General features: G+C 33.9%; 3 protein-coding genes and 1 pseudogene across 3 annotated transcripts; 1 reads left to right on the top strand and 3 right to left on the bottom strand.

The window, feature by feature from the left end:
• Positions 1-209: 209 nt before the first annotated feature.
• Positions 210-6,899, bottom strand: LOC130824283 (DNA replication licensing factor MCM3 homolog 2-like; annotated as a pseudogene).
• A 1,928-nt stretch (positions 6,900-8,827) lies between these two features.
• LOC130824132 (3-oxoacyl-[acyl-carrier-protein] synthase I, chloroplastic-like) lies at positions 8,828-14,191 on the bottom strand. Its single transcript, XM_057689020.1, has 7 exons — positions 13,478-14,191; positions 11,822-12,253; positions 10,387-10,560; positions 10,160-10,273; positions 9,942-10,043; positions 9,387-9,453; positions 8,828-9,146 (listed from the first exon to the last, which is right to left on the bottom strand). Exons 1-7 carry the CDS (start codon positions 13,925-13,927, stop codon positions 9,079-9,081), a joined length of 1,407 nt encoding a protein of 468 aa, XP_057545003.1. The 5' UTR covers positions 13,928-14,191; the 3' UTR covers positions 8,828-9,078.
• A 2,915-nt stretch (positions 14,192-17,106) lies between these two features.
• On the top strand, positions 17,107-17,875 carry LOC130823869 (ubiquitin-40S ribosomal protein S27a). Its single transcript, XM_057688683.1, has one exon. It carries the CDS (start codon positions 17,198-17,200, stop codon positions 17,666-17,668), a length of 471 nt encoding a protein of 156 aa, XP_057544666.1. The 5' UTR covers positions 17,107-17,197; the 3' UTR covers positions 17,669-17,875.
• Positions 17,876-20,952: 3,077 nt separating this feature from the next.
• Positions 20,953-25,884, bottom strand: LOC130823868 (uncharacterized protein ycf23-like). Its single transcript, XM_057688682.1, has 9 exons — positions 25,584-25,884; positions 24,553-24,618; positions 23,896-23,970; positions 23,742-23,804; positions 22,983-23,042; positions 22,812-22,901; positions 22,013-22,120; positions 21,799-21,921; positions 20,953-21,365 (listed from the first exon to the last, which is right to left on the bottom strand). Exons 1-9 carry the CDS (start codon positions 25,785-25,787, stop codon positions 21,231-21,233), a joined length of 924 nt encoding a protein of 307 aa, XP_057544665.1. The 5' UTR covers positions 25,788-25,884; the 3' UTR covers positions 20,953-21,230.
• Positions 25,885-26,775: the final 891 nt, after the last annotated feature.

The raw sequence follows: 26,775 nt of genomic DNA on the forward strand, positions 1-26,775 counted from the left end.
GTCATGCTTGTCCAACTTCAATCATCCTTGATGGTCATGCTTGTTCAACTTCAATCATCTCATTTTCTTCATGAAATTCATTCCAATGCATTACCATTGATAGAGGTGGTATTATGTGGTAATGAAAATTTATAAACAAAAAAACTTTTCTGTGATCAAAGTTCAATTACCATGGGGATGATATGAAATTTTTGATGAAATTTTAGACTATAAATTATTTCTATAACCACCATTTAATATCACAAACGAAACGCACAGCAAAAGAATACATAATATTATACAAACAGCATTGTAACGACTATGTTTCAGTAACAAGATCTAAATGTCATCTAAAATTTCCTAAGTTGCTTCCATAAAAGCAATGGAACACAGCATTGTAACGACTATGTTTCAGTTTTGATCCGCCTGCCTGCGTCATCATGCCACCAATACATAATATTATACAAACAGCTTGTTCAGTTGACGTCTCCTGACATCGCCTTCCTTTTTTCGATCCTTATTTCTTTATCCATGCACAGTTGATGAGAGCATACTATCAGATTCCTAACTTAACGCTCGACATTTTTCTGTTGAAAAGTTCTACATCATGAGCACCATATCATCAAAGTCTGTTATCTGTTTGTAGTCTCTGCACAGGTATAAACGACATATGTTAATTCATCAAATGACAATGCTGCTACCTAAAATGCTGAAAAAATACAACAGGAAAAATCACAAATTTCCCATCTCGTGCAAATAACTACCTCCAGAAGAAACATTATGTCTGCCCTTGAGTAACTCGTGGCGGCCTCTGCATTGATCACCCTGCCAATATCTGCAATTGATAACACATCCAGATGGTTTGCTCGCATGTGCTGACCCAGTATAGTATTAAACGCTTCTACTCTGAAATATTACAAAGCAATAGGTGAATACTGCTAGCAATCGAGATAGAAGAAAGGAATGACAAGTCGGCCAAATACCTCTCTGGTGATATGTTGATTTCTGATTGGTCTGCGGGAGGCTCATCTACATCCATTGATTCCGTAGTTCGACTGATTTACACAAAACAGACTTCCATTATCACAAAGGTTGACTACCATAGGTATTTGAGTCAAAAACTGAAGCAGTACAAAGATAACAGTTCATTGGAACATGAATGCATAGCTTGACTTAAGCTCGTGATACTTGTTCATACACAAGTGACGATGAGTATTGAGATAGACTTCATCGGAAATAACAAGACTTTTTGATAAACTGGTTTCTGATCCTCATCCCACTTACAGACTATGGGCAAAAGATCAGAAGCATGTTATTTCAATGCCTCCCTGGAGCCCCCCCTTTGGCAACGTGCTGCAGGCTTGGTTCGTTCCTTCTTTAACTGATCCTTTACTCCAAGCAGTTACCATTTGCTAGATATTACTTCGTCCCTTTGAATTAGTAATAAAGAGAAATGAGGTTTATTTTACGAAAAATATGAATATTTGGTTATTGATGAAGAGAGAGGGTAAATTGCGTGGATGATATTAAAGAGAGCTAAAATGTATAAACCAGTAAAAGAAAATGGTAGGCCATTGTCTAAAAATAAAAAAGATGCAAAATGAGTAGGATGAACCAAAACAGCATTTGATATTAAATAAGTGGGACAGAGAATATATCATAACAAATAAGTAAAACTCAGCAGTGCTAATTTGGTCTATCATGATCCAAAAGCAAACAAATACCTTATATATCATTGAAAATGGGCAGAAGGCTGTAGTGTAAATCATATACTCACAAAACAGTTTGAAGGATAACTAATAGGTTTATGCACATGGTTTCTTTAGCATTCTCAAGAACAAGAGCCAAGCATGTAACAAAACGAAACATACTGACTAAAGAAAGTAGATCTTATCCTTCTCATACTCTGAGAGCCTAAGAATACTCTTATCACCGCTGAAAACAAGATTTTGGAGATAATCAACCGCAAAAGAAAGAAGGGATCAAGGGAAAGACGGGTGGCAAGATCATATTGAAATCGTCTCATTATTGTATAGCAGTTTTAATGTACAATAACTTTGCATGAGAATCCAAAATTGAATTAATTTGATTCAATCCACGTTTTAAACACCTAGAAGCTAGATCAGTTTGGCTTAATTAACCAAGGTAATATCAGCAAGTGACATTTGTAAACTAAACCTACATTTTTACTTCAATTTACATCATCAAATATTTGTTGATGTTTATTACTTGCTGAATTAAGCATACTATGCATTCCATTCGATCTACCTTTTCTATCACAGAATTCAAATACCATGAAATTTATACTCGACTTATTTAAAACATGAATGATTTTGGCATAATGATTGTGGGCTGTGGTATTACCCCTCAATCGCTGCTTCATCTCGTTAGCCAGACCTGTTGCGGCGATTGTGTGGAATCTGCTCATTGTTGTTAGTATCCTGTTCAGATCTTCGTTTCCTTTCTAACTCGCTCCCCCTTTCTTGCTCATGCTCTTCCATGTCTGTCAACTCTTTGTTGTAAATGGCAAAGTTCAAAACTTTAAGAGCAGCTTCTACATTCAAAACCTGTTAAATCTGTCTTATCTTAGTAATCCATCAATGAGTAGTTCAAACCTCAATATCTTCAAAAAAGTTTCATAAAAATTTAAAAAGTAAATATATTAAAAGTCTATACATCAAGATGAATCTAATAAGATTCTACATGAATATATTTTAACTCATGTATAATCAGGAAGAACCTTGTTTAAGTTTCTCTCTCCTTAAATCTAATAGACAAACTTTTATTGACAGAGGGAGTAACAGGTATATCGAGCACTAACATAATATTACTCAGCTTACTTAAATACCTTTGGCTTAAAAGTTAAAAGTATATGGCAATGATGATGTTAGTCTGCTAGTGCAACTTCAATGGGACTTCGAAGTAGCTGACACCAACACAATAAATAACTTCAAGGTTTTAGGTTTCTTAGCATCAAATAATAAACTTGCTTTTACAGTAAAGCGAGATTCCTAAAAAAGCATCACTACCTTTGCCCAAAAGATATAATCTCAAGTACAAATGAGGTGAAATCAAGAAAAGTAGGTAAAAGTAGTAAAAGATATATTTAATGGGAAAGTAGGATAAATGTGTGAATGATATATTTGACCAAACGTCTAGTAGTAAAAATGAGGCTAATTCTTTGGAACAGAGGGAGTAATAATCATAATTGCCTATGCCATTGAGGATATTTGACCAAACAACTTCTGAAAACATTAATAGAACTCAAAATACAATTTCATTAGCTTGTCTAAACTCATTACCGTTCTACTCAGTTTTAGCTTGGCATGTGCAGTACAAAGCCGTATAATTGTTTCCAGTGTTCTAGCAGTGATAGGCAAAGTTCCACCGCTACCCTACAGAAGAAAGTATATTATACTAATCAGTCAATTTCTGTACACGGAATTTGGAAATGTTGTTTTAACTTTTAATCACAACTTTTTCTTAACTTAAATTTTTTTAAATTTACACTCCAATAACCTTGTTTTCTTAGTTTGACTTTTATTTTTTTCCATAAATTTTTATTCTCAATACAAACATCTAGAAATATTACCTTCGCATTCGAGTTAGAGTTTCTAAGCTCTGCATATGCATTTGCAATTTGCTCTGACGCCTGAAGTAAAAATATTTCATAATTAGCAAGGAAATCTAGCTCTTAGTGTGCTATAAGTATAATCTGAACAAGCAAAAGACATTAGTAAAAATATAGAATGATAATTAAATGAAGTTTAACGACCTCATCACTTAACTCTGGTTGAACTCTGCGCTTTGCATAATGAATGTACTTTTTAAGAAAATTGATTGTTAGAGTTTCCTGCTTCCTACACCTCTGTGGCTTCTTCCCATGCAACATCCTATTAAACTTGACAAAGACAGATGAACCAGCATCTGCCTCATCTTCTCCCCTATATTGAGAACCATCAAGTGACCCAGCACCTACATTTCAGGACAGACAGTTATGCCTTTCCCAAATGGATCTCTAAAGAAAAATTAAGCAAATAAAATAGCAGCTACCTCCATCCAGTGCAGAACGATAACGGTGCATACGCAAGACATGCTCAGAAATGCAACTATCTAAGTCTGGATCCATTTAGTCCAATACAATAAAAAGCAAATCAAAACGAGAAAGTAGAGTCTGGCAACCCAATGTTCTTTGTTGGAGTCAATGACCTATCATACTGCGATAACAGACTAGCTTTAAAACCAGAGTCATATTAAAGGAACAAAAGAAAATAATCAGCAGTTCAACATACTGTTCCATAGATAGGATTTGCAGCAGCAACAACACTGCATCGGGCATTGAGAGAGGCATGGACGCCAGCCTTGGCAATGGTCACTGTCTGCTGTTCCATAATTTCGTGTATAGCAACTCGGTCTTGGTCATTCATCTTGTCAAATTCATCAATGCATATAACGCCACGATCAGCAAAAACCATGGCACCAGCTTTAGCCTTCTTTCTCCTGATCACAACAAACATCCCTTGTCTTAGCAGTCCAAAAAACAATCTCACATAATGAGAGGATATCAAGAAACATTACCTGTATCCTGGTCAGAAGTCACAGCTGCTGTGAGGACCAACACCTGAAGAACCTCGAACTGTTGTTGAAATAGCTAAAGGAGCAATGTTCATGATTGCTCTTAATAGTTGGGACTTGGCAACAGAAGGATCACCAACCATCATCATGTTTATGTCACTAGAAAAGAAATTATAATTGGTTAAGTAATCAAAGGAAAGTGAATGTGGGAAAAAAAGTGGAAGCCGAATTTGATTGAAAACTGATCCTCTTAAGTGTGTCCCATTCTTCAAGTTCTTCTCAGTTCCATCAAGCATCAGTAAAATCACTGCCTTCTTGATCCACATATGTCCATAAATAGACGGTGCAAGGGAAGTGCCTAACAAATCAAAAATATCTTGTCTATCAGCTATCTTTTTGATGTTCAAGTCTTCAGTGGAATAAATTGGTGCATTAGCTTCCTTATTTAGCAGGGTCACATTATTGGCAATGAGAATTGTCCTGATGACACAATGATTGGGTCGATATCTTCTAAAACAAACAGTAGTATTATATTCCTATGTAAAGGAAAAACAGGTTCAGCTCCATTGTAATGAGACCAAACCTGAAAACTCCTTGGACACTACCCTTATTTTTTCCAGGTAAAGCTTTGTAAATCCCAACTACTGCAACACGGTCCGCAGGTTTACAAGAATCAACAAGGTCATCCTCAACTATTACATCTATAGTTCTTGGAAGCTGATCGGGGGCAGATTTTTCGGGCACTTCTTGCATTGACAAAGTTTGATGATCTTTGTATTTACACATCCCATATTCAGTCACCAGAAGGTTTCCATTCTCATCCTAAAAATGAGCTCATTTGTTAGAATACCATGCACAACTTGTCGTGATAGAGAAAGTACCACTAGAGAACATTAAACTTACCCTAGTGGGATAGAAAGAACCAGTAGGTAAGCCTGTAGTGGATGCAATGTCTCGATACTCTCTAGATGTGAACTTGCCGGTTGAGGGGCAGAAATGAACACTTTTTACCACCTTGGGCCTCACAAGAGAACCTGCAAATCGGAAACAGAAAACTAATTGGTTCAATAATATAATATTGGCCGATCGCACATATACTCGAACAGTAAACGAGTCATAGTTATTTCTCCATATGGACCACTCAACCTGATCCGTAAACCCCAATCATAGACAATTAATGTTTTTAGAAACATCCAACTAGAGCAACAAACCAAGTACAACCTCCTCTAGTGGGCTTAATACTACTACTTAACAATATCTGACATATCACCATCATTATAAGCATGCTAATTAAATCATCTGAAACCATCCTGGAAAACTGCAACATGTACTCAATATAAATCCCCTTAATAAAAACATACCCCATAAAATATGCAAAAATCAAAGTGAATAACCAATATTGATTCCCAAATTAATAACATACAGTTGAATAATGAAAACATTGAAGTTGTTTGCAGTTTCCTGTTCTTCATCTTGTTATCAATTTGCAAATCAATACCTCTTACTAGAACAAAGCAACCCAAATCCCAATATAAAAACTTCAAGTACCCAAGTACAAATCAATCCACTTTATGACAAGGGTAACATCAGATTACATAAAAAAAAGCAAATTTACAGTTGAGAGAATACATAATAATACTAGAAAAATTATTATTATTTGAAGAAAACAATAAAAAAAAAAACTAACATTTAGTGACGATTCATTGAACGCATACCATAGAACCGATAAACTGAGAGAGAAGATCTCTCGGAGTAACCCTTCTAGAAACAAACGGACCATCGAATCCAACAACAACGTGCTCTCCTTCTTTCAAAAACTTAGGATCAATACTGCGAGTGACTTCAGTCACCGCGTCACAAAATGGTTGAATATATTCATTCGGATCCCTCAACATCCTAGAATAAACCGCCAAAACTCAAAATCACCCCTAAACAAAAACTAAATCATAGTATTTCAACTTCAATTTAAAAAAAAAATCAGTGTAAAACAAACTAGGCAATTAAATAAAACCTGCGAGCTAAATCGGAATTATAATCATGGAGATCAGAAATGTTAAAGATGACACGACGTCGTTGCTTGTTTAGTATCATTTTCCGAATGGTGTCCATGTAGATTGCCTGGCCTACCTGAAAAGAGGTAAACAGAAAAACTAGGGTTCAGATAGAGCGGAAAAAAGGAAGTTGGGGAAATGAAATTGAAAATTAAGTAAAAGAGTACATCGTGATCTAAGAAATCGAGGAAAGTTCGCTTGTGAGCTGCGAAAGCTTCTTCGCTGATATCCATGGCGGAGTGTGAGTTTGAGCAGCTATCGATAGGGAATTTGGGGGGAAATGTAGAGAGAGGAAATGGTTTTGGAATTTTGGTGAACTGGAAATGTTTTCAAATTAGGGCTTTCAAATTTGGCGGGAAAAGGAGGTAAATGTCTCCTACTGTTTAGCGGGAATACTATTATCTTATAGGGACAGTTACAGATTTACCCTTTTCTATTTTAATAAAAAAAAATATGGTTTGACTCATTTATCTATAGATTAATTTTTATTTTCATAAAAAAGATTGATGAAAACATATATACTTCTATGCTCCCTCCGGTCCAAGTAAATTTCTCATTTCTTTTTTACATGTTTGTCAATACGATAATTCAATTCATAATATAAATTAAAAATTTATAAAAAATTGATATTAATAACATTTACATTAAGATGAATAAAATAAAATCTGACTTGAGTTCTTAACTATATATAAACTTATAAATTAAGAATACAAATTAATAGTGAAATGTAAATAGTATTGAAAAGCAAATGAGACATTAACTCTGAATTGCAGAAAATATAATTTATAATTTTAAATAGTATTTTTATAGTTAATTGATGCACTCAAATTATCATTTTGTGAGATAACCCTAATTATAAGTTAACTTTTGACCAATTCAATCTCAAATAGTTTGTGAATCATTACATGGTGTACAAACACTAATAGTATACACCCTTAATCATCACTGGAATCAATCTTTACCAAGTCTCGTATTTGATGGAGAAAACTGGTTACATCCCACAACTCAATCATCATGTACCAAGAGCTTTTGGGTTACGATCTGTTTAGTAATCGATATAGCGATAGTAAATAGTGAAAATGATAATGGAATGTTAATATAGTTTTGGTAACGATATCTTTTGAATTTTGATAAATTAAATGTCCATATATGCATCACCCCTTGAACATGTGGTATTATGTGGTAATGAAATATTGTGAATAAAAAAAATATTTATGATCAAACTTTCATTACCATGATAATACATGATACATTTAATAAAAATCTACACAACAATCATTTTCATTATCACCAATTAAAATCATTAACCAAACGAATTTTAAAAATATTGCAGGCCATGATTGGTTAACACAATTGGTTAAGATTTGAATTTGGCTTCATTGTGAATTGAGTTGGGCAAGATTTAATGTTAGGACTCATGTATACTTAACTGAAAATTTGAAATGTATAAGACAATTTATCAAAAAAATAAACAAAATAGTATTAGTTTCAATTTTATTCCAAAAGTAAGCGTGAAATTCTCAAACCTGAGATTTCAAGCTGTTCGCAGTTAGTAAAAAAAAAAATTATTCGCAGTTACTAACTGCGAACAACTATTTTGTCTTTTTTGACCTGTTCGCAGTTACTAACTGCAAACAGTCCCAAACTTCAGATTTAGAAATTTCACGCTTACTTTTGGAATAAAATTAAAACTTATACTATTTTTTTTTCATTTTTTGAAATTGTCTTATACATTTCAAATTTTTAACGCAAATTGGAAATGAGTTTTTTAGATGTTAAATCTAATTAACTATATCCAAACGTTGAATAATGAACAATTGTTTGATTTGCATTTTCACTTTTATTTTTTTGGGCGGATGCAAGATAGTCGTATAAACGTCAATTTCCAATACTAATTTACGCTCCTTTCTTTTCATTCCAATTCCCTTAATCAAAATTAAGTGTTCATCTATTGCATGAAAGATGGGACCTAATACTTTTGTGTTTAACAAACAATTGATAGTTAATTGAAATTTGCTAACTAAATTGACCAACACCTTGATGGGAACAACTTGTAAAATCATTGATTCCTAACGAGTTATTTTAACGAATTAATTTACCAAACACTAGCATTAGATGATTTTATTACTCATCTATTTGTACCTAAATAAACTATGATAGTCCAACACACTATTTTGCTAAACACCGGAAAGATCAAAGTATTCGGCAAACCACAACCATCATTTTTGTAACGAATGGACTATTAAAGCAAGTAATCATATAGAGGGAAAATTATGTCCGTCTACTTCTCTTCGCTACAACTTGAACTCACTATCATTTGTTCCGGAAACTTGGGATCGCTGCAATCCCCAGCTTCCTACTACAACGCATGACGGATTAATAAGAATCGGAAGAATACAATTTGTCCAAAACTTACAAAGTATATAAATTCGAAGAAGCTAACTTGACGACCATAAAATCACCAAGCAAGTGATCAAGGCTTGAAGGCCGAGAAGACTACAACCGAATTGTGACCACCAAATCCAAAAGAATTTGAAATAGCTGCAAGACCAAGAAGTGAGAGCTAAATACGGAGTATCATATCACTAAACAACGAGCAAAACGATCTATGTTCGAAAACATTAGTCATATTAACAATTTGCTTTAGAAAAAGGTATAGCGTAGGAGTATGCCTGTTTTTCCAATAGTTTCGAAAATTTGCCGAATTTTATCAAACATCAACATGTATGATTTCTACAAATAACGGCGGAAGGAATATAAACCTAAGTCGGAAAATCTTACCAACATTCACTTCGTGCTGTTGCTTTTTATTTGGAACTGTATCGAACTCAACCGATGGCTCTGGATTCTGCAATAATGTATACAAATTAGTTATACTTATACTCAAGCTACGTATGTTATAAACACGGGCGTTAGAAGGAAAACTAAATAATCAATCCATGTTCTCTCTTCTGTTTCTGTGGATGAAACCAAAAATGATACAATGCTCCACCGAGAAATTTTCTTTGGTCTAACAAATCGGATTCCCTTTCTGATGTTTCAAATGTAATCCTGGAATCTTCCTACTATTGTGACACTCAATTTGAAAGGGGTATCTTTTTAGGGATATTCTATATGGTAGCAACATACTTTTATGAAACGCCAGTGTAGTAGCAAATCTTAAAAAAATTCCACACAATAGCACTCCAATGTTGTCAAGCTACGGTAACACAGTAACATTAATGGGCTAAAAATGTTAAATTGGCCGTTAAATTGTGAAATGTCCTATCATAGAAGATGGACCGAGGTTGAGCATGGAAACGAAAATGACCGAGTGAAGGTCAGAGCAGAACTTACAAACTGATTTATGGTAGGATGCAACCACCCAGTTGTACAAGCTTTAACTGTGGCAATAGCTTCCAGACCACCAGCCGCACCAAGACAATGTCCTATCATAGACTGCCAACCGAGAAGATAAACAGAAATCTCAATACGTTAATAAAGAAGCATGAGAAAATCATGTTTCGGCTTTGGGGAATGGCAAAAAAATCAATAGAAAGAGATAACAACTTTACCTTAGTCGCATTCATTTTAATCTCAGATGTACTCTTAAAGACTTTCTTTACGGCATTCACCTCAGCCAAGTCTCCAACAATTGTGGAGGTGGCGTGAGCATTTATGTAATTGACCTGAAAAGGGATCAACCAGAAAACAAGTATATAATTTTGATAGCTTATTGAACAAGAAAATTCAAACACCATCCGATATTGTAACCAATATGACCCAAAATAAGAACGCATACCTCTTCAGGTGACACACCCGCATCTTCAAGGCTTCTTTCAATGCAAGACGAAACGCCAAGTCCATCAGATCGTGGATCAGTCATGTGATAAGCATCACAATTTACTGCACCTCCCAAGTACTCAGCTATGATTGGGGCTTCTCTTTTCATTGCGTGCTCCAAACTCTCCATTACCTTCATGTTTGAAGATTTGCTCAACAAGTATTAGCATTAGTTGAAAAAATATATCCTTGGACAAACACCGGTGAGAAAAGATAGAGCTGATTACAGTCAGATCAGTCAAAAGATTGCAATCTAAAGTTTACAAAAATAAATAGTTTACTAGAGCTACTAGAGTGAACTAATAAAAAGATTACTATTATTGATACGAATTAGCTTAGCATTCAATTAATAGCATTACACGTAGTATGGCACCTAAAGATATAGCGCACCATATGGGTGGGAAAGCAAATTTGTTAATGATGCGACAATGAGAAAGAGTGTAAGAGTAGCAAAATGGCCATGTAATTAAAAGAGGGTGAATGACCCCCTTGTGGGTAGGCACAGTGTGAACTTAGGATAAACTTGTCTATTATATCTCAAGGCTCCCATTTTAAAAATAACTCAAGCCTACTTTAAGAGCTTTGTTTCAACTACCTTTTTAATACCCATGACCTAGTAAACTAAAACAACACATGTAAATCCCAGAGTTACGGGTAAAACCCTCTAAAATTTAACATTTTTGTTCCACAGAGAACTACTTAACAAGGAACTCTAAAAGTATTACATCTTTGTCAGTCAATGAACATTTAGACCAAAGTTCTTGAATAGACATGGAATTTGTCAAACAAAACCTAGACAACTAAGTAAATACCCATTTTTCTTTTTTGAGTTTCTCCATTTGTTCTCAAGGATCAAAGAGGAAATATGTTTTTCCGTGTTGCTAGGATTCGAGTACTTTCTAAGACTCCCTTATTTCATATTTCCGAAGTTTTTGGCTAAAATTGAGCTGTGGAGTGTTCATGCCCAAATAAGGTTCTCGGGTTTAGTATATGAAACCAAGAGTTGAACGGTTGAAGCATGTGCTATATAGGAGTATTACTTATTTTTGGCAACAGATTGAGATAAGTTCACATAAGGGGAATTTTTCATGTATATCACTACGTTTAGGCTGAAGCGTTCAAACAAGTAAATATGAGTTAAAAAAAGGGCCAACAGATTCAGATTATCCATATAGAACAAGGCCTAAAATCAGATTTTGCACATAAGTGGAAAAAGCTAAATACATATATGTCTAGCATGAAACACTGGCCCAAATTTAGCCATTCTGACATGGAAACATAAACTTATTAGCAAAAGCATGGAAAGATCAACAATAAAATCACAAGCAATGCATAAAATAGTGAAAAGTAAACAATAACTATTTCACCCGATTTAAGAGAGGACCTATTCTTACCAGAACGCCAGCTCCTTCACCCATCACAAAGCCATCCCTTTCTTTGTCCCATGGTCTTGAAGCTGTCTGAGGATCATCATTCCTCTGCGACAAAGCTCTACAAGCAACAAAACCTCCCAGACCAATCGGAAGAATTGCAGCTTCAGTTCCACCGGCAACCATCACATCAGCTTCTCCACGGCGGATATGGTTGGCAGCAGCGTAAAAACAATAGTTTGAAGTAGCACAGGCAGTTGATATCGAATAATTAGGTCCCATTAAACCAAGATCAATGGCAAGCAATGCGGAAGCCATATTAGTTATGGCATAAGGAATAAAAAATGGAGTTATTTTCCTGTGACCTTTCTCAATCAATGCTTGAACACCATCGGAAAAAACTGTTAGCCCACCCATACCAGTTCCCACAAGCACACCTGCTCGCACTTTGTCAATCTACAAACAAAAATCAATACATCAGATATGAAGAATCAAACTAGCTTAAGCATGTAAAGACAATTGAAGATAACATACATGTAAACATATATTAGATCACACATCCAAATAAGATCAAAGATCAATGTAGCTAAAAAACCATAATGCAAATTTTCAAATGCAGTCACGGTAGTAGTATACAAATGATTTCACTATTGTCAAGGGTCATGGCAGCCGTGGTAAACTCGAAAACTTTTACAATGCAGTAGCAGTGTAGTGATGCAACAAGACTGGAAGATTCCAAATGGTGTTCTCACAGAGGTTTGTCACACGGAACGCTACTATTGGTTTAATCAAAATTACATGGCATGTATATCACAAGAAATATATCAAATTCTTAATATTTCGCACCAAAGCTAATTTCAACCTATTCCTTAATATATGAATAGTATATCACAACAAGAAATGTTCTTTTATAGAAAGCATTACAATTTAATACTGATAAACATGTAATTGCAAATTTATTTAAAATTTGTTTTAACAATTTTGTGCATTGCACGAGTTTTTATAATAATTTTACATTATGGAAAATTATGGATGAAGTCTAATTACATCATTAGAAATCACAAAGTTCACCCAATCACATACAAAAAACTCAACAAAACAGAGGTAACTAAACTTTCTATGGGACACATTTGCACAAAAGGTATAAACAGAGTTTAATGTCTCTACTAAAAGTCCAAATGTAACCCAAATCATGAGTAAGATTTTTGTTTGGTTCAGAGCTCGTTTGAAGCAGGGAAAACAATTGATTTTACAATCAAGCAAAAGTGCCCATATTATTAATTTTTTAATAAAACATATAAGTATACAATACTTGTTTGCCCAACTGATTCATAATATCATTTGTCTAACATTTCATGTTGAAAGAGACTCAATAAATAACTACCAACTATCAAGTAACAAAAAATGCCAACCAAATCAATTTTAATTAACAGAAACCAAAATAAACTTCACTCAATCATTTCATCAAACACTAAGTATGCATAAAAATTAGGCTGAAAGGGACTTAATAACTGAAAATTTTAACCAAAATTATCACAAGAAAATCTTTTAACACATCCAAAATTATGCCAATTAAACAGTGAAATGATACCCACTAATCAGAAACAAAACATATAATACGCACCAATAAAATTCATGGAACTTGGTAGATTTTCATCAAAAAAAGGGAAAAATATAAACCTTAGAGAGATTATCGGCACCAAGATCAGCAGATTGAAGAGCTTTCTTTCCAGCAACAATGCAATAACGAAGACAATCATCAAGACGGCGATCATTCTTTCCATCAATATACCCTTCAGAAGAAAAATTACGGATCTGTCCAGCAAATCGAGTAGGGAACTTAGAAGCATCAAAACGATCAATGGGGGCAATCCCACTAACCCCATCAAGAAGCTTTTCATAAAAAACATCTGGGTCATTCCCAAACACAGAAACAAGACCCATCCCTGTAATTACAACCCTCTTTTTGGGGTCAGTTTCTCTTTTGGGTGCTACTTGAGAGGAAGAAACAGAAGCTCGAGGAGTGAAGAAGGAGACTCTGTTTGAGGTTTTGCATTTTGGGAATTGGGCCTTTTTGTGGAATGGGTCGAGGGGAGAAGGTCGGAGATTTGGGGAGATAAGAGCTTGCATTGTTGGATGATGGTGTTGCAGAGAGAAGAAGAAGGAGGAGGAGGGAGAGAGGAGAGATTGAGAAGCAGAATTGTGGGGAGAAGAAGAGCTACAATGGAGGAAAATGGATGACGATGTGGTCGAGGAAGGAAGCTAAAATGAGAAGAGGGTGAGTGAATGAATGCGTGTGTATGTTTTGTCACTTGCAGTTGAGCTGTGTTTGTTGAGTTTGGTTTGACATTGTAAACCAATTTTTACTTCCACAATTCCAATTTCCAAATTAACTCCACCTCCAATACACCACCTATATCGAACTTTTTGTTTTGGATGGATTGTAAAATAGGTGAAATTTAGCGAAATGCAAAATTATATCGAAAAAAAGTTTAAAAAGGTATATAAATGATAAAAATAAGTGGTTAAAATGAAGAGAGAATAAGTTTATGGATATGAATTGTGAGTTAAAAGAAGAAGGGTGGGATCATAGCCAAAAAAAAAATAGAACAAAATCATTAGGACAAACTAAAATTAATAAGTAAGAATAATTTGTGAGGGACATAGGGAGTATAGTAGTTTTCTCAACTTACCTTGTAATAAATTTATTTTAAAGGGCATTATTAATAGGGATGTGCAAAGTTAGACAAGATCGGAGGTCCGAACTAAAACCGGTGAAGAACGAACCTAAATCGAACTGATTGCATCCGACTTGGGCTCCGGGACTTACTAATTCTTCATTTTGGATTTTCGGTCCGATCCGACCTAAGCGCGAGAAAATTCGAGTTATATCGGATTAGACCGGATATATATATATATATATATATATATATATATATATATATATATATATATATATATATATATATATATATATATATATATATATATATATATATATATATATATATATATATATATATATATATATATATATATATATATATATATATATAATTTTCAAGAGGAATAATATTTGCAATTTTTATGTACTTTTACATGCTTGCTTATCTAAAGGGCTTTGTATTTCTTTTTTCTAATACACAAAAAAAAAATTAACTCAAATATTTTCATTTTATAATTATTAGTTTGCTAAAATATTACAGAATCATGCATCTTTTTATTTATTTTTGGTATAAAAATTATCTCTAGTCTAAATCCAAATCGAACTAGTAGGAAATAGGGTTATACCTGGATCAGACCGTATAGAATCGGTCCGACCTCTGATCTTAGCATATTTTAAAATTTGGTTTTTTGTTCCATTAAGTTTCCATTCAAGTTTGTACCCCGTGCATACCCCTAATTATTAAGTATCTCACAGTTTATATTGTCTTATCACCTTTTTTTTTTTTGACAAAAATTCTCAAATGATTCTCAATAGAGATGGTCTTAGCTTGTGACCATTTCTAATGAATTGGCTTACTGTACGCTCATCGTCTTAAATTTATCACTTATAGTTATACCCTTAAAGTGATTACTCACAGTTTTAAAGGGATCACTTTAAGGCTACAGTTTTTATAGGCATCTAGGATGCGTCAAGTAGGGGTTCATGGTACGTCACCTAGGTGTTTTTAATTACTAGATTCTTGTAAACCTCAAACACTATACCTCAAAATACTTATTTGACATACCTCAAATAATTACTTGAAATACTTAAAATTCCTACTTTACATACCCAAACTCATCCTAATATACCCCAAACACCTATTTTATAACCTCAAAATACTTGTTTGGTATATCTAAGATACCTACTTGGTGTAAATCAAATTTTTTGTCTGAGATGCCTCAAACACCTACTGAGTATACTCCAAATATCTAATTAGTATATCCCAAATACCTACTTAGTATACATGAAACACTTATTTGATAAACCTAAATACCTTGGTATACCCCAAACACCTGTTTGGTATATCTCAAACCCCTATTTGATATACCTCTAACCCTTAATTAACAACTTCAAATACCTATCGGTAAACCTCAAATTCCTACCTTATATACCCTAAAAAACTACTTAATATGCATCAAATTTCTACTAGGTATACCTTAAATCCCCACCACCACCACTATGATGTTTAAATGATAATTAATTAGCATTTTTTCAATGAATCAATTTTTATGGGTTGGGTCTCCTAAAATCGGTCTCTCGAACAGGCGGTCTCACAAGAAAATTTTGAAAAAGTTTGTTTTTAAACTAACTCCCAAAATAAGCTTATTATGACATTTGGCAAAATTGTTTATTGGATAATTTTAGTCTATTGTTACGATTAAAATGTTTTAAAACAAACTACTTATATCAATGACTTCAAAATCACTTGATTAAACCATTTGATATAATAGATTGGCCGAATCAACCACTTTATGACTTAAATCAACTTCCAATTATTAGTCGTTTGACAAACACTATCTTTCTTTAATCGATATTGTAGTACGAATTTACTGGATGTTAATAACAAAGAGCAAATTTTAAAAATGGGAAAAAAGGAAAAAATTAGATTAAAAGGATTTACTCGTTGTTAGTAACTAAGAGCAAATCTCTTTAAATTTTTGTTGTTTGATTCGTGATTATATTTCCACATGATAACTCAATCATCATTTATCATCACCATTCATCTCCACACAATTTTCATCATCTCCTATTTCTTTGGAAGGAGTATCATCAGTGTTGTTTCTAACATTTTATGGTTCTCATGCATGAAACCTTCTAATAATATTTTAAAATTCTAATTTTTTAAAGACAGATAGCTAAAAAAATGAATAAATATTATGTTAATCACAGTAATAATGACAAATTATATTTTTAACTATTCTTCTCACCATAAGACGAACCTATATAAATAGTTTATTACTCTAACTAATCACTTTAAATTTATAAGTGATCATTTTAACGTATTAAATATATATAGACTAATCTAGTAGGAGGAAGTCTTAGTAAATAACGATGATTTGTAAAGTTAACAAATCACCCTTATGTGATAGGATTTGATAGGGTGGGTGTTTTGTGATTTTAATTTATTTTTTCGATATTATTTATTTTATTTTTATTGTTATTGTCTTTTAGTGATAATTTACAAATTACGATCATTAATTAGGAATTATTGACCTAGTAAATATCGTTTTATTTATGAATTTGTGAAATTCACGTTCTTAACAAATTGATAACCAATTGGTGGGCCGGGCAAGCCCTAGCGTTCCTCACATGCACATCATATAAATACACATCATTTCCCAAACCCTAAAAACTTCATCCACAGAACCCCCAGTTTAGAGAGAGAAAGCGGCTCTTCTCTGAGAGACCCCAAAATGCAGATCTTCGTGAAAACCCTAACAGGGAAAACCATAACCCTAGAGGTTGAATCTTCTGATACCATCGACAATGTCAAAACCAAGATTCAAGACAAGGAAGGAATCCCTCCAGACCAACAACGTCTGATTTTTGCCGGAAAGCAGCTCGAAGATGGCCGTACTCTTGCCGACTACAACATCCAGAAGGAATCGACTCTTCATTTGGTGCTTCGATTGAGGGGTGGTGCGAAGAAGAGGAAGAAGAAGACATACACTAAGCCAAAAAAGATTAAGCACAAGCATAGGAAGGTAAAGCTTGCTGTTCTTCAGTTTTATAAGGTTGATGATTCTGGTAAGGTTCAGAGGTTGAGGAAAGAGTGTCCTAATGCCGAGTGTGGTGCTGGAACTTTTATGGCGAATCATTTTGATCGTCATTATTGTGGTAAGTGTGGTCTTACTTATGTTTACCAGAAGGCTGGCGGCGATTGAGGGATTGTTGTTTGTCTCTCGGAGTATTTTAGATGTTTTTATGAATTAAGAAAAAAAAAAGATTTGATCTATCTATTGTAGTTTAATTGCTTGGTTATGTTTGTTTGAGAGATGACAATACTCTGTTTTCGTTTTGGATATTTGGATCTACAATTTTGAATGCTTCTCATTATTGTTAGATATAGCTTCTTTCATTGCGTTGTATAAGTGTCATTGTTTTAACCATTTTTTCTTTATTGATTGCATTTGATTTGTTTACAAAATAGATTTTGCGGCTAGATAAATCAATTATCCGTAATTGTTCTCGTTTTAAATTGTTAGAATTTAAGATTGATGAATTCAGAATGTGCATAATTTTATTGACCTTGAACAGAGAGGAATTTTGAACCAGGTTAAAACCCTAAAAACATCAAATTGTGTTTCTTATAACACAAAATGATGGCAGCTAAGTTAATCTAACGCATGTCCATTGCTAGTATCTTGAATTTGCCGTTGTTCTTGAGTTGATGATTGGCTTAGTGGGTAATTGGTCATTGTAGTGTCATTATTTGTTAATTTCATGCATCATGCTCACTATATTATTATAAGCATCCCTGCAACAATGTTCATATGTCACCTATTTTATGGGATCACATTAATCATTTGAGATTTTACTGGATTTTAATTTTTCTGAAGAAACCTGATGAGTGCAATCAAAGTGCGGTGGTTTAGATCATCACTTTGTGAATACAAAAGTTCAGTGTTAATCATCGAAAGATGACAGCTTTGAAAGTTTATGAATGTAGTGCTTACTTCTGCAAACTTGTTAATCTGAAGTTGCACATGATGATGTTTGATCAATTTAGAACAATATACATTCGAACCTTTGTAACCCCGTCTAAGTTGGAGTCCACAAATGACATCGAGAAATCGATTAGTAGTTGGTATCGCAATGGTTTGAACATCCGACTTTTTTAGTTGTACACCGTTCATATATTCAAATCTCTGGACACATTGTTTATCGTAAGAGTTATGTATGATCCATTCATAAGAAGCTTGAGCTTAACTCACATTGTTCGCACATTCGGCATTGTAGGATAGATGAAGTGAGTGTAACTGTCTAAGGCAAACATTATTGTTAATGTATTGATCACCTGCAATATTGCTTGTGCTGTTTGAATGTTCCATTGGATTTTCTGTTAAGAGTATTCCTTCAAGACTAACCTCGTCACCTTCTGAAACAATAGCCTATGAGTCTATACGTGTTAACTTTGAAATCGTAAGTTATTAGAAATTCAGGGAGACAATGGAATACCAGTTGAGGAGCTACATGAAACCAAGTATAGAAGCTGCACATACACGAATTTAGAACATAGAAGGTACAATCCCTGTCAAAAAATGTCGCAGGAATTTATCTCCTTCTCATGAACGGGAAGGAATGAATATACATGATACATTCCTGGTATACTTAGGTTCATACTAGGCTGAAAACGAGTATTCACCTAGGGATATATAACATTCCCTTCGAATCAATTTAGATGTCCCATTTGATTAGGCACGATTATTAAGGAGGACGTAGGGTCCATTAAAAAGGGTAAGTAGTGAAAGGTAAGTAGTGAAGGGTAGTTGGGTAAGTAAGGTATATGCGGGTATATTCGTAATTACTTGTGTGAATTAAGGATATTTTGGTAAAAAAAGATTGATAAAAATAGAAATGGGACAACTAAAAAGACTTTGCCAAATAAGGAAATGGGACAACTAAATTGGTTCGGAGGGAGTATATAGTACAATCCCTGTCAAAAAATGTGCAGTTCAGTGTTTGTTTTGTGCGACTGGGTGTACGAAAAACCTATGTAAACTTTAAACGGTCGTTATTTCTTACTTGGTTATCGAAATTAGGCATATCTTGTATTGTTGGAAAGCTCTTGTTTCTAATGCCACAAATCTCGAGTATATTAAGTAAAAATGATCAAATATTGTAAAAAAAAATTGATCACATATTGTCAAAAAAAAAAATGATCAAATAAAAAAAATTTTAAGTGATCAATTTTTATAGTTCTCCATGTGAAGAGAGTACGGGTATAGATTGTCCGTCACCTTACTTTATCCATATCCTGTTTTCGGGCGGAATATTGGGTATGATGATGATGATGATTTTTTATAGTCTTTAAAGTGATCACTCATAACTTTACTTTAAAGTGATCAATTAAAATCTTTAAGTGATCACTTAGAAAAATAAGTTATATTAGATGGGTTCTTTTCATAGTGTGACAATTTCATACAAAACAGCTATATAAGTTTTTAGTTTCATGTTATTAATTTGACTGTCAAAGTAGCATAACCAGATAGTTAATAAAAGAGACAGAGAGCTTGCAGGAAAAAACAAATAAGAGCAATGCTTCATTTGTGATGAAAAATGCATTAGTTCAATCATACAAAGGCTATTTTGCTTAATTATCTTGTAGCGGTTTGGCATATTTGTATCGGATTTAAATATTTATGGGAAAAATAAAAATTAAATTATACAAATTAAATAATGTAAATGTGAATTTAAATGGGAGATAAAGGATAAAAAATATTATGGTATAAGGAAGATAGCAAAAAAAAGATGAACAACCTTATACCCTAAAATTAAGGAAATTAAAGGATTAATTTTTCCGTTTCTTCTTCATCACTTTACAAATAATTTTTACATTCAATAACAATATTTTCTTAATTTTCTAGTCCAATAATTATTTTCTTAATTTGACTTTTATTTTCTTAATTTGACTTTTATTTTTCCATAAATATTTACTTTAAATACAAGCAAACCTTTAATGTTAATCATATTTAACTGCAATGCTTAACATTATAGAGCAATTTATGTTGTGAATTAGTATTCCGTTGATGGTAGAACTAATATTCTATATTTTTTCTTTATAATGATTTTGTAAAATGATACAAAGTATAATTATAATTTTAAAGATAATCAATCAGATATTCGGTATTCGATTTGAGGTAAATCAGATATTAGGATCAGATCGAATGTGATCCGATATCTGATTTTGAACATCCCTACTGCCACCTAAACCGAATTCATACTCATACTCACTTCAATTGAGACAAATGTGATGTCGGGAAGCTGTGAAATTTTATCAGCCTTCTATCCCTAAGGTGGAGTTGCTTCATCATCATCGAAACCAGTGTATTCCGCCCATAGGAAACTATGATCAAGATCTGGGGAGGGAAGAAGGCGGCAACCCATACCTATAAAAAAGGATGCGGCCAAAGAGTCCCTCAGTTTTAGAAAGATCCCTAAGACGGAGTTGCTTGTCAACATAAAAATTTTTGATGTCCATCAACCAATTATATGAATCAAGAACCTTGATGTTGTATATGAAATTGCTCTTTCATTCCTACATCAAGTAAAAGTTATCATACTCAGGACAATTGTGTACACACATTTCTGGCTATCTGCATATCACTAGATCAGCTACCTAGCCTAATCCAAAATCTCAACTCTTGCCCATCTTATTCTCTTTCGAAATCCCTCGCCTCGTGCCTCTCTTTGGCTGATGAAGTTATAGTCTTTGCCCTTTGTGAATCACATCCATCTTACAGTATTCTGGTGATCCACATCAGCTTGCTTCTGTGTAGAGGCCAGTGCATCAGCAAGGCTTCGAACCTCAGCAATCATCGCGACCACATCATTAAGCTTGTTAACTGCTGAGCCAACACCCTGTATGTTCAAGAGCATATGGATTGTCATCCCCAAGATCTTGTATACATGGGTGGTTATGGGCCAAGGTTCCAACCGCATAGACAAACAAAACTAAAGGGCCTTATAGATTCATCATCATCATATCATCATCATGCCTAGTGTATCCCACTCATAGGAACTATGATTAGGGTCTGGGAAGGGAAGTAAGATGACAACTGATATCCATAAAGGAGAATGCGGCCAAAGAGTCTCTCGACTAGAGAAAGATCCTATGTGACTTTATAGAATACGGTAGTTTATATTACTTTATTTTTAGTTTGATTATTTGATTAGGCCCCAAATTTGCAACATAATGTTAGATAAACCGAACTTCAAAACTTATGGCGAGTTTTTGCTCCGCCCCTACAGTCAAAGTGAAAACCTTTGACGGTATGGAGGAATGATGACTTACCACACCAGCAGCACCTGCTGTGATGGCCATTGGAACTGTAACAGAACTTAATCCCGAGGAGCACATTACTGGGATTGTTACTGCTCGCGAGATTGAATATGCTGCAGCTAATGTTGGTGTAGCCTGCACGAATATGGTATAGTTTTCAGATCATGTATTCGATATTTCGTTGAATGTGATGCACTATATTGTTTGAAATCATGATTATTTGTACCTTTTCAATCAAACCCAACACCCCTGGCTTTGAAGGGGTTGAACATTTTCCCCCTTCGGTCTGAATCACATCTGCACCTTCTTGTTGCAGGAGCTCTGCTAGCTTGGCCTGTTGATCAATAGTCAGAAGTATAGGTGTTCAAAACAGACCCGATAAAATTACCCAAACTTAACCAAATCTGATTTGACCCGACTTCAAATGAATATAAAAATATGCAAAAAAAATATAGATACAACACTCAATTTTAAACCGACCCGAAAGATCTGACTCGAAATCAACCCGATGACCCGAATGAACACCACTAGTCAGAAGTATGATTGAATTTTATGTTAAAAGATTGAGACATTGGTTAGGTGTGTATTGAGCCAAACATGAACTGTCGGGAATCTAGGTACGGGTTTGCTTGATAATGGCGCAGATTATTTGATAAAAAATTCTATTAATGTTGAGTTTAACAAGTTGGTTCAACACACATGTAGAGATGAGTGTTCGATCCACCTATATTGGTATCTTGATTGGTACATTGATCTGGTCATCACAACAGTACAACCTGAATCCTGACAGTATGAGATTGGCTACTTTGATTGTCAAAGAAACAATTCAACCAAAAACATCAGCTGATGATTGCAGACCAAGATACGTTGTATACCTATCACGCCCCTTCACTCAAGAGCCCTGTGGGCCAGAAGCGTGGAAGCAACACTAAATATTCCACTTGAAGCATTAATCAAATAAGTCATTTCCCGGGTTATAATTAGGGGATTTTAATGGGTTAAAAACAGTTAACAGTTTCTCAAACCTGCTCAGGGAGGCTTAATGTGTGAGGGACAGTTACTGATAGAGCCACATCTGGTAGGATCTGTTTGGTCTCCTTTGTTAACTTCAAAATCTGCAAGAAAATATGTGATCAGAATTACAACTCATATTTTGTGAAATAAATTGTGAAAGTATGATGTAGAGTAGTATGAACCTCATCAGGAGAGAAAAACCTGCCCATCTCATAAAATGAATCATAGTTTCCGATTTCTACCTGCAATAAAAGGAATTCTTGTTCAAGTAAGGGAAACTCCATGTAACGTTTGACAGTTGGCTATTGGCTGATTTTATTGTTTGTTTGACTAGATGATAGCATTTGTTGTTTTTGTTAGTTGTTAAAGCTAGTCGTATAAGTCAACTCTTAACATGACTGATTGAGTTGGTTTCTTAACATGGTATTAGAAGCCAAAGTTATGGGAGGTCACCAGTTCAAATCTCATTTACCCCTTATTATTTCAAGTGGAATATCGAGCACCATGTATGAAGAGAGCATGTATTGCATGGTCTTCAACCATCAATTTAAGCTTTTGGTTGAGTTGGTGGGGATTCAACCATCAGCTTAAGCTTTTTGTTGAGTTGGTTTCTTGACATGGTATCAGAGGCCAGCGTGACAAGAGGTCACGAGTTCGAATCTCAACCACTCCTCATTTAAAGTGAAATATTTAGTGCCAGGTATGAGGAGGGCTTGTGCTGCATCCACACTCCTAGCCTAAAGGGCTCTCGTGTGAGGGGGAGTGTTAGAATATATAACATATCCGGGGGCCTCAACCATCAGCTTAAGCTTTTGGTTGAGTTGGTTCCTTGACACATAATGGGTAAAACCACATTTGTACATAAATGAATGCCTAATAAGGAAGGGGGCCCCATGATTGAGCAAGGTTTTAATGCAGAAAATGTGTAACAGTTAACTAACCATAGTTGCACCAGCTTGTACAGCTGCTAAGAAAGCTGAGGGATCTACAGAAGAAACACACACCTGCAATTAGTGTAACAATTAGTTTGCTAATTAGGAATTAATTGGGTGTGTAAGTATTCAATTTGGGATTAGACAGTGATTAGTAACTTACTGGAAGGGTAGTTAAGCTGACAGCAAGTTTCACCAACTCAGGGTCACAGGCAATATCAACATGAGTAGCTCCTCCCTGTTTGTGGATTAGCGAGAGGGCAAACCACGGGCAAAGCCAGAAAATAGAAGTTAATTAGTCAGGAAAATACGAGCAATACTAACAATACATAACACAAATTGTTGTGAGAAACGGTCTGTTTGAGAGACGCATTACATATATGGGCTAAATAGCCCAATTAATACAAACTAAAGAGAAAACAAGAATATGAGCTTCTTGTTTTGAGACTGTCTCTTTGAAAGACAGTCTCTCACAAGAGTGGCTAAACATAATTGAAATGCAGGCCATGAAAATAGAATACGAAAGTAGGTCGTAGAGGGACTGGCCTCATGTGGCTTCATGATTGTGTTACTCGGACTCATATAGTCATATACATACATGTCATATATTCTACGAGAAAGTTTAGAATAGACTTAGTGTACATCAATTTGATTTACAACCCTATTTACTAACTTTACATACTCCACTAACTTAAATTTCTTACTTTAACACCCACTAATCTACTAACATAAAGTGAATGAGCAATAGTGATATAGAATTTAGCAAATTCAAAAGAGAAATAGGAGTATTTTTTTATGAAAAATCACAATATTGTATTACCTTGTCTGCAGCGGTAACAACAGAAGACACATTATTTCTGTCTAAATTCTGCAAGCCAGAGATTATCTGCCACCACAAAAAAAGTGTAATTTAGTAAAATTATTTCAGCATTATAAGTTAATATCAAATCTTTAAAATAGTATGGTCTAGACTTTCATATATACTCCCCCTATTCAGCTTATGTGTCCCATTTCCTTTTATGATCAAGTCACCTTAATTATCGCATTTCTATTTTTCATATGGGTTTTTGACTTTTATGCCCTTAGTAACTTTATCCTATTTTCAGTTATACCCTCCATTACCCGTACTAATTTTCCTTCCTTATATTAAAAACCCATACCACTGTCTTTCCTACCCTTAGGATCCCACTTTTGACTCTCCTTAAAATCCGTGAAAAGTCAAATGGGACTCTTAAGATAAATATTTAGTGGTATCATATAGATTTGAGATAGAATATCACCTTAATCAAGCATGTGTGCAAGTCAATGTTTAATACCTATGAGTTTGTGGGCCCAATTTTATAGGTAACCCGTAGATTTGTCAATATGAATAGGCCCACAGGATGATTAAGTGACGAATTATCACGGCATAACAACTCCATAAGTCAATGAGATATTATCACAAAAGATAAACCTCTAATGATTTATAAAACTCTTATAATTCTCAAATGAGATATTATAATTCATCGATATAAGATAAACAAACAAATATAATTATATATTTGATTTTATAAGAAACAACAAGTCTTGTATGAGACCGTCTCATCGTGAGACGGACCAGCCCAATTAATGTATTTTTTCTAAAAAAACAACTGATTAAGTAAGTTAAAAACAATTTTTTCAAAGTTAATATTGGGCCAGTTCATATGATTAAGTAAGTTAAAAACAATTTTTTCAAAGTTAATATTGGGCCAGTTCATATGATTAAGTAAGTTAAAAACAATTTTTTCAAAGTTAATATTGGGCCAGTTCATATTAGATCGTCTCATGATGAGACGGTCATAATAAAGAATTTGTCTATAAGGAAAATACCTTGAGAGCTTTATGGTGATGGAAATCTTTCAAGACAGATTCTTTGGTAGAAGAAAGAAGTGCAGTAATAGTAGTAGAAGTAGTAGTGCGAGTTAGTGATGTTTGAGGCTTAGTTTTGGGTGAATAAAAAGGATTGAATGTTGGTTTGAGGAGAAGATGGTGTTGAGATGGAGAACAAAGAAGCATTTGAACAGACATTGTCATCTTTTTGCTGTGTGTTTAGAGGGAAAGAAGATATGAGGATGAACAACAAGAGGTACAAAGAGATAAGGAAATGTTTTGGTTGCTTTTGTAGCTAAACGCTTTGCTCAATCCCGTTTTTATGTCACAAATTCTAGTGAGATATGGTCTCTTTAAGAGATAATCTCTAATTGGGTCGATTTATTATATATTTTCTAAAATATTATATATAGATATTAAAAATGATGTAAATAGACATTTAAGATATTAAAAGTAGGCATTAAGGATACGATAAGTAAGCATTTAGAATAATATAAGTAGTCATTAAGAATACGGTAATTAGATATTAATCTTTAATGGGTTGGACTTGTGATACGTCTTTCAAATGGTCGGTTTCTCAAAAGACTAGCTGTTTTTATATTAGTTTGTCTTAATTTTATATTCTTGCATATGACTCCGATATTTTTACTTTTTATATTCTCTTTTATTTCTAAATACCTCTCTTTTTGTAATCTACTATATTCAATTTCTTAGTTTCCGTGTCAAATGTAAATGAGACTTCAGATGGGGCATAAGAGTAATTAGTACCCTTTTGTAGTACGAAATTTACTAAATTTTTTTTGTTAGTCCAATAAAATTTTCCCTGTTTTTATTTCTAGTCATAATCTATAAATTTATACTTTTTCATCCACGCATTATATATAATTTTTTATGTTATTTATATATATTTTTTTATTTTTTCATAAAATATCAATATATTATTTTTTTTATTTGTCCACAAATGATGAGATTGAGACCACATGTCTTATTTGGCAGGAGAAAGGGAGTAATTCTACCAAAATTATCTTCTTTATGCTTTGTTTTTTTTTTACAATCATTACTCATGTATAGTAAAAAACAATTTGTTTTAAATAATAAATGTATCAACTTAAATCAATATATTTAATTACTTAAATCGAATTAGATTGAAATTGATAATTTAAGAATGATAAACTTAGTAAATAAGTGTTTT

Source organism: Amaranthus tricolor, chromosome 9, assembly GCF_026212465.1.
Source record: "Amaranthus tricolor cultivar Red isolate AtriRed21 chromosome 9, ASM2621246v1, whole genome shotgun sequence".
Lineage (NCBI taxonomy): Eukaryota > Viridiplantae > Streptophyta > Magnoliopsida > Caryophyllales > Amaranthaceae > Amaranthus > Amaranthus tricolor.